This window comes from Achroia grisella, unplaced genomic scaffold (genome assembly GCF_030625045.1).
Source record: "Achroia grisella isolate CSIRO2021 unplaced genomic scaffold, CSIRO_AGI_Agris_v1 utg109, whole genome shotgun sequence".
Taxonomy (NCBI): Eukaryota; Metazoa; Arthropoda; class Insecta; order Lepidoptera; family Pyralidae; genus Achroia; species Achroia grisella.
Window position 1 is genome coordinate 2,771,256 of NW_026712573.1, and position 8,826 is coordinate 2,780,081.

The window sequence follows — 8,826 nt, forward strand, 5'->3', positions numbered from 1 at the left end:
TAATATCATAATATCGATATGCATGTAAATCGCTCAACAATAACTACATCAGTATATTCTATGAACTACATTATAAAAAGTAATTTACGGGGGTACCCTAGTCTCATCTCATCCACAAAGTTTTGTACCTTACAAAGCAAGCTGCTTTCCGGATAAATACTGTTTCAGTTGAAGGATAAGCAGTGAATTTACAGGATACGGGGGATAATATTATTATCTTAATCTTCCGAAATGGCAACGAATGAGTAGTCACTAATTTTCAGGTTAATTCATCCAATGTTGTTAAAATTCACCTAATTAGGACAGACGAAAAGCATGGCTTGGATAACTGCCTTTTCCAAGTATATAAAAAAATACTAATCTATATTGCCGCTTTAGTGGTATCACCACGATAACTATACTGTAGTCCTGATAGATTTTAAAGTCAAATGAACCGTTGGCTGATCTTAAAAAAATGAGTGGACCTCCTAAGTTACATAATTGTAGTTATTAAGGACTGAATTATTATTGACACTAATGTAAAAACATTTATTTAAAAATTAAGTATGTCACGTGTAAGAATGATTCTCATTAGTTAAGACACTATGTCGCACGCTCTGAATTTAAAAAGTTAAAACATCTCTTACTGAGCCATTGTTCTTCTGGGCTATTGAAAAAACTTTGTTTAGTTTTGGTTTTAATGAAAAGAACAAGAATACACAATATATAATTTTCTAGATTTATTGTTCCATAAAACTAACATAAACATACAAAAATAGTTAAAATAATAGCAGATTCTCACCATGACTTTAATGTTTATAACAAGAGGAATAGTTAACTACAGATTATTATTAATTTTTTTGGAACAATACCAATACTGTATCACAAATGCTGTCATAGTAGAAATAAATAATAAACACCTCAGGAGACTTACTTCTAATCTTTAATTCTAGATTCAAAGCTGTGTGAATGGTGTTTAGACAGACATTGTAATTAGAATACTTTATTACATAGAAATAAGTATTAATGAATTACTGTATCCCTACCACAGTTTAGGACACACATAATTCAAGGGTACAATGACTCTTTCTAAAGTATGAAACTTTGTGACAGGAGATTAGTAGACAATGTTGTAATATGCCCACTTGAAAATTAATCTATTTCATAATTCAGGTGCTTAATAGTATATGATATATATCAAAGAAAATAATTATAGTAATATGATTGTACAAGTGAGAAAAATAAATCATACTTACTTAAATAAATATTAACATTATTTATTTACTTATATTGCATTCTGTATTAAATGTAACCAGAATAGTAGAACACTGATTTTCACGGTATTTGTAATATATTCCATATTTGAATTAATTATAGTTGGTACTTTTCAATACAGCAAGCAAGGTTACATAGGTATCATCATAATTATAAAAACTAAGATTGTGCATACTTTTTCAGAACAAAGCTATGATTGAAAGAGCAATGTCAATAATCTCCAGAGATTCACAGTATATCTTGACAATGTAATAAATATTCCATTTATTTTTTTATAATGAACATATAAATAGCCAATTAAACATCCAGTGGCTATTATGAAGTTCAGTTTTGTTAGTCTCCTGCCACTTAGCGAGATGACCATGACAGCACCACGGCCAATATTCCTCCTGATGTTTCTGCAAGATTCATTCAGTGGCAGCCATTGCGCGTGCCTGTGCTCGAACTCTTTTATCATATTCTAACCTATTTTGACTATAAAACAAAAAATAATTAATAGAAATAGTAACAATCTTCTTCAAATTAATTTAATATAAACACTTTTGAATAGTCATGAACTTTTCCATATTCTACTGATCAATGGTAAAGAAAAAGTGGCCAGATACTTCTTGTGTTGTTCAGTATTACATATTTAACATGTGTGAATACAAACTACCACTGATTTTCACTTGTATATTTTAAATGTTTATAGTATGTTGAATGAAATAAGCTTTCATAGCACGGGTTTATCTATTTCGAAAGCCAGGGCTAAAACAAAATTAATACTAACAATATTAAGAAAGAAGATAGGAGTATATGTTTTACTATAGTTTTTTACTTTTTAATGTTCATAAATAAATATAGAAATTGCCCGTATATCTCATTGAAGTTGTAACAATACATACCAGTAAATTGTATATGCCTCAGCTTGTGCAGGATCTTTGACATTTGGTTCATTGAGTAGGTCTTGGATACCAAGGAGGATCTGTTTAATTGTGATGGCAGGGCGCCAATCTTTCTCCTCATCTAGAAGTGACAAGCATACTGTTCCTGATGGATAGACATTTGGGTGGAATAATGGTGGCTCAAATTTGCATTTTGGTGGACTTGAAGGATAATCATCTTTAAAGATCATCCGTAATTTATATAGACCGCCTTCCCAAGGTGTCTGTAAAACAGGTTACATATTTAGTAAAACAAACCAGTCATTAACTTGCATGAATCTATAAAATCAATAAAAGTGATTTTACAAATATTTCAACTACAGAAAAATCAAATGGAAAGAAGTAAAACTAAATTTGAATAACATGTAACTCTTTAAAAAGCAATACATATACTCGAGAATTAGTCTTTTTAGTACTTAATAAAACTAAAATTTAATAGAATATACTTATAAAATACTAACCCCTTTTTTTCCGGGAATAGCACACTCCCAAGTCATAAGATTCAAAGAGCCATCTGGATTCTTCATTGGTCTAGCTACAAAACCCTAAAAAAGAAGTACATATTGTAAGGTGAGGCAGTTGCATCTTGGGTACAACAATCACAATAGGTATTAAATATGTACTTACAAAGGGATGATCCTTCCGCCAAGCTTTCCTTTCTTCTGCTAAACGTGCACTTGCAATGCCAGACATTTTCTGTCCTTCCTAAAATAGCAAGTAATATTTTTAATTTTTGTATACCTAATTAAAATTTATATTAAAAATAGGAAGTTATTATTACGAACTTATAGTTATCGTAAGCAAATATTATAGAAATTTATTTAACACAACGTAATTAAAGCGTCTGTCTCAGGATGTATGGCAGTATGTCTTAGGGATGTAACGAAAAAATCGATTATAAAAATCTATTTTGATACGTAGATATTTATGAGTTTTTAAATTTCCCAAAAATCTATGAAATAATGATCGAGTTTTTCACATATTTTTTTAACTAATCATATCTACAAGAAAAAATTAAAAACAAGTGATGAGCTTAATGAAACCACTCGGAGATTAATGGATCTATTATAATCGATTATAATATTATAAAAATAAATTAATAATCGATTTTTATAAATATTGTTACAACACTAGTAGATATCAGACAGGGTTGCCAACTTTAAAACATTTAGCCTCGTACGACTGAATCAGTCAAAAATTTAATATATTTGCATAACTTGACTTTCTATCCTCGTACATTGTCGTATTTTCTCCAATTTATTCAAACTCTCTTACAACGTAACTGAACGAAAATGAAGTATGCGCTGCGGATCTTTCACTAAAATATAGGACGAAATAGTTATTGCATCTGAAATAGTAACCACGTTAATGATCGTACAAAAAACAAATGCAAATCGAAAAATGGGGAAATTGCTGTAAAATTCGCAATTAAAATTAGAAAACAGTATTTTTTGTTTTTTGTAAAAGTTGACGAGTTGCCATTATTAAAATAGAATACAAATTATTGGATAACTTGGATTAAAAGATGGCGTCTTTGTATTATAACGTAAACAAACTTACGCTGTCAATAGTGGCTGACGGACGTAGAAAATAAAGTTGTTAAAACATATTTAAAACTTTTAAATATTTAAATTGTAAAGTAATTATGCATCGTTGTTGTGCAATTGCATGCAAAAATGTAGGTATCCATTTATTCCCTCGTGATACTGAAGTCCGAAAGAAATGGGAAATCGCTGTGTGTCGTAAAAACTTTAAAGCCAGTAAACACTCAAGACTTTGTTCAGATCATTTTAAATCTGAGGATTATATTATTGAAGGATTTCAGTCAGGTTAATGAATACGTATTATAAATTCGTTCTTAAAATAAGTTATACCTTATTTCTTATACAATGTAAATAAAGATAGACTCTTTTAGCTTTAAATAACAATTTTACTAAATAAAAACTTAATACTTAAGTAGAATTATACTGACACTATGAACTTTTACATAGAATTAATAGATAATACAATAGAATAACGGCAATACAGTTTGATAATTTCGTTATTTTATACTACAGGCTTAAAGTTAAATCGACACAGGCTGAAGAGAGGAGTCATACCTTCCTTATACAAAAAAGGGATTGAAGACAATCAAATAAAAAAAACAGTAGACAGACAAAATGAAACAGATAAGTCAGGTTAATATATATTTTATATTGCACATGGATATATATTACTATATCTTTACAATATTAATATAATTATTTAAATGGGTATACTGGTTCCAAGTTTTGGCCTAAAAATATTACTTTCCATTTTAATATTAGGGTAAATGTAGATTGTTTTTTTTTCTTCTAATTGCATCTATTACCTAATCAAAGAAATACCAAAGTAATTCTTCGATTAAATAACATAGGTCTGATGTATTCATACAAACACTAACCAAATTCCCTATAAACATATGTTTATTCCATAGTTGCTGTATGTGATAATGCGAGAGAGCATGCTTATTGTATCACTTTTTGCACATGTGAAGGTCTTGTCCTGTCTATTTTTTTAAATAATACTTAATAATTGTATTTTTTATTTGCACTTTCAAGTAAGTAAAACAATAGTTAGTCTGTGTGAGAGTAAGTATTGTTGTTTTTAAATTGAGTGTAAAGTGTGAAAGATGAATATTCCTGCTTCTACACATTCTTATATAGGTTGCATAGTGGTCACACTGTGATTCTCCGACACATTGAACATATCCAAAGGGCTACATATCTCCTGCTGCAACAGATTTCATGAACTGAAATGAGATTGGCAATTTTAATGTTCGCAATGGCTATAGGCTATATTCATTACTATAGTTTGATGCTGGTTTCCAAACCCACACAAATTCCTTATGTTATTGACCACCTTAAGAGATTCTGCTAACTTACCATCCAGACAACTACTTGTGTAGATGTCAGTCCTGGCATCTTGACATAATTTTATTTGTTATTGTTTACTACAAATAAACAAATACATTCTTATTTGCTAGGCTATAAAAATTAGGCGTCATATTTTTAGGCATCTAAATAAATCACCTGATAAATAATTACATTATTCTGTAGAAATGTTATTGTACACTACATAAATAGTAGTAGACAGTTACTGGAATGTTATAAATAAAATTTCATAGGAAATTGTTTTTTTTTGACATAAATTTTTGACTTTGGATTCCGAAAATAAACTATCGACATCACTACCGTGCATTTGAATTTCGTGTACGGAAATCCCAATAATATTTTTGTGTGGTTTAATACAAAGAAACTATGTTTTGAAAACTAGGTAGAAAACTTTGTATAAAGTAAAAAAAACTACGTATTATTACTTCGTATTGCAGGTACAGCACTGTCCCAGCTGGTAACATTATTTGAAAATATTAATTTTGCATCTATCAATTTTGTAGCCGAGATTAAAAAACAAACTGTAGAGTGAAGTACCATAACCTATAACCTGTTTTTTAATCTCTATTACTATAAAACTAAAAAAAAAAACTCAAAAATACCAGTCTACAAGTTAATATTATTATGAATATCTTTATCTTGTAACAGTCCCTAGCTTAAGTTAGTTTTAAGTAACCCGCCCTAAGAGGCTTGTAACCTAGCCACCCGGCGATTGTGACCCTCTTAGTCATGCCGGGATAAAGGAGACTAAATTAGGGGTATTAACGTAGATTCAAAGGGTAAGGTTATCGATAAATATCTCTGCAAGTATATATATATACCTATATGTTAATATGCCTCTATGGTAGCCTAGCCTATGCCTAACGGTTTAGAACACAGCTTTACTTACATATATTCATGATTGTGATTGTTTCTATCGATTTTTTATGTTGTATGTATGCCTATATCTATATTATGTATATATTTATGTGTTTGAATCATATTATTCGGTATTTCCACCTGTGGACGGCGACGCCATTCGATATTCATTATTGAAGAAAAAAAAATGCTTTAAAAGATGCCATGAAAAATACACTAGCAACACTGCTTTTATTAATTTGGAGTTGGGCTAAAAAGGACTTATATCCAGAGCCGTAAAATTTTAATAAATAAAAAAATTTGTTATAAATCCTAGACGGACCTACTAAAATGCATTAGGCTGTATGGGACAAATTGTGGATAAAATATACCACTACTACCTACTAAAATGCATTACTGGACAAATTTGGAATAACCTGTGAAATTGTGTTTTATTATTAACCTACTTTTTTTTATTGTTTATTGTTAGAATTTATCGTTTGTTAATTAATGGTAATGGGATCAATTTATATTTAAAAAATAGATAAGTAAAAACATATTAAATTTCAAATGTTGTGAATAATCTTATTACATCAAACTAATAATTTCTGTTGCATATAAAACTATTTTTTAAAAGAGAATGAAATATAAAAAATTGAAGGGCAACAAATGACATACGCGCAACAACGTGGGAAAGAATGAAACGAACATAGAAACAATCACTTACGTTTGTGCGAACTGGCTTTCCCGCGCTAAAACGCGCACACTCCTAATCGCGCGAGAATGAGAAATGTAATGAATGACAGCCATTACAAGAAACTACTCTGATTTAATCGATTAGGTTTATGTATTTAATTTATTATCTACTGTTACATTTAAATTATACTAGCGATTCGTCTATATATACTATAATACTCAATATATTATACTTATAAACGAGGAATGTTTTAAATCACGATCTATTATTGAAAACCGCATTAAAATCCCTTGCGTAATTTAAAAAATATTGACGACGGCGACTTTTTTATACTAAGTAAAGATAAAGATTATTATTATTCATAAAATAATCTAAGTAGATTTTTGTCTAAAAAATCCAAGTAGGTACAGGTGTAGGTAGCGTCTGTAACATTACCATACGTAGGTACACAGGCATTGTGTACTTAATATTTTTCATAGATTATAATGGATTGCTTTCCCCGTCTGTTTGCTTACTGGTGCCCACCAGTGTAGGATGATAAGATGTCAGGTCAGGTCAGTTAGCCCATCGTGACAAATCCACTAGTAATTTATAATGATGGTTTTTAGGGGGAACCGCGTGGAGGTCAACCTGATATGGGATCAGCCTGACATGCTAGCGATGGGGTCAACAGTCCACATTACTAATAATTTCCTTCTCCAATTTAGAGAAATTTTCTCGTCAAAATTTAAGCATTAAGGCAATCAATAACACTTAGGCTGCACGCGCCTAAAGTCACATTGACTCTACATTCTCATTCTCACGATTGGCAATCGCAGAGTTTGTGGTTGTCTTTTTGAAACAAATGCAATGTGCGCTTTGATCTTATCGGCTATCGAAGGTTTTGTTATGTTAATTTGTGAGTTACTTTAACTGGATTGAATTTTGTGTATACATAAAGTTTCGTAAGATAGCTGATGTAAATTGTTCGTTCCTTCTAAAGGCAAATAATATAGTCTTGAATATTTACTCATCATACATACTGCTATATTTACTAATCCAATTTTGTCCGTTATTCCTCTTCAGTAGGTTATGCCTGCTGGTTGTCGGGCATGTAGATTGTAGGTATGTTCATTAAGATCCGATTAAATATATAAATAAGTCAGTCAATGAAATTTTGACAGATGTCAAATTTATTTTTATTATTAATTAATCTAGTTCAATAATATTTAACGAGCTATTTACGCTACGATTTTCAAAAGTTTTTGTTAAGCCCTTGTATTCTGATATAGTATTTGCTCAGACACTCAGACCTATACCTTATTTGCCTATTACTTATATCTACTATCTAATAGAGAACAAAAAATATGCCTAATTTAAGTAATGTTCTTGTGAATATGATTGAATATATTTTAACGAATCCAACTAGTCTTATAAAAAGTTATATCTTTTATATTTTTTTATTCCTTTAGGTAGATATAACGAAATAATTGGCTTGTCGACATAACATGACGGTATAAAAATCTTGTCGGTATAAAATGACGCTAAATATGAGATAGCAAGTGTGTTACGATATGTTTGTTTTTTAGTTTTATGTGATTGGTTAAGCATATTCTGTGGAACCAAATCCGTGGCCGTTATTGGTAGTTTTGGTTAAATGAAACAAAGAAAACATAGAATGTCGGCGTACGTCGGGGTGCAGTAATAAGGAGTCGGTGACGCCGATTTTTTGCCCATAAAATATTTGATTCTTGGACTGATTGTCGTTTTGAGTTGCGTTACGTTCTCACTTCTGTAATTTATATTTTTTGTTGAGAAAAAAGTTATTGTTTTGGTAAGTGTCAAATACTGAAAAAGATATGTTTTATGTATTTTTAATAAACGATACAATATCTGTGAAATGCTATATAAATGTCTGCTCATTGGTACTAGTATTTTCTTGAAATAGTCATAATTCGTGAATAATTTAAATTTGAACCTCTTGTAGCATTTGTGTATAATAAAACAATTCTCGGCGTGTCATTATAATAATTAAAAAAGTACATTTCCTTAAATAAATGTTTAGTAGCCGAAGCTTTAACAATGCAGTGGACTAGTTTGAAAATATTAATTTTATTTACCTTTCACGTTGACTAATCAGTAAAATTTATGTGAGTTGGCGTTGGCGGGAGCGAGAAGACGCCGGTTTAATTGAAGGTTAGGATTAGACTTTTTGGAAAATCTG

At 30.2% G+C, this 8,826-nt stretch overlaps 1 protein-coding gene and 1 long non-coding RNA gene across 3 annotated transcripts; both read right to left on the bottom strand.

Annotated features, from left to right (window-relative positions):
* Positions 1-957: 957 nt before the first annotated feature.
* On the bottom strand, positions 958-3,061 carry LOC131845121 (SUMO-conjugating enzyme UBC9-A). 2 transcript variants are annotated; one of them, XM_059194162.1, is made up of 5 exons: positions 2,963-3,061; positions 2,805-2,882; positions 2,639-2,722; positions 2,139-2,401; positions 958-1,728 (listed from the first exon to the last, which is right to left on the bottom strand). In XM_059194162.1, the coding sequence occupies exons 2-5, from the start codon at positions 2,868-2,870 to the stop codon at positions 1,662-1,664; spliced, it is 480 nt and encodes a 159-aa protein (XP_059050145.1). In that variant the 5' UTR covers positions 2,871-2,882; positions 2,963-3,061; the 3' UTR covers positions 958-1,661. The 2 variants fall into 2 exon arrangements, with proteins under 2 accessions (XP_059050145.1, XP_059050152.1); XM_059194169.1 differs by having other exon boundaries at positions 2,805-3,048.
* A 1,460-nt stretch (positions 3,062-4,521) lies between these two features.
* Positions 4,522-7,770, bottom strand: LOC131845159 (uncharacterized). The gene is made up of 3 exons (XR_009357624.1): positions 7,646-7,770; positions 5,081-5,148; positions 4,522-4,947 (listed from the first exon to the last, which is right to left on the bottom strand). It is a non-coding gene; the product is annotated as an uncharacterized LOC131845159 (long non-coding RNA).
* Positions 7,771-8,826: the final 1,056 nt, after the last annotated feature.

Excerpts from the sequence above, each read along its gene's own strand:
- LOC131845121 (XM_059194162.1), bottom strand. The coding sequence starts at position 2,870 with ATGTCTGGCATTGCAAGTGCACGTTTAGCAGAAGAAAGGAAAGCTTGG. Across the intron at positions 2,723-2,804 it reads GGCGGAAGGATCATCCCTTT|GGTTTTGTAGCTAGACCAAT; the intron begins GTAAGTACATAT and ends CTTCTTTTTTAG. Across the intron at positions 1,729-2,138 it reads GAGGCATATACAATTTACTG|TCAAAATAGGTTAGAATATG; the intron begins GTATGTATTGTT and ends TTTGTTTTATAG.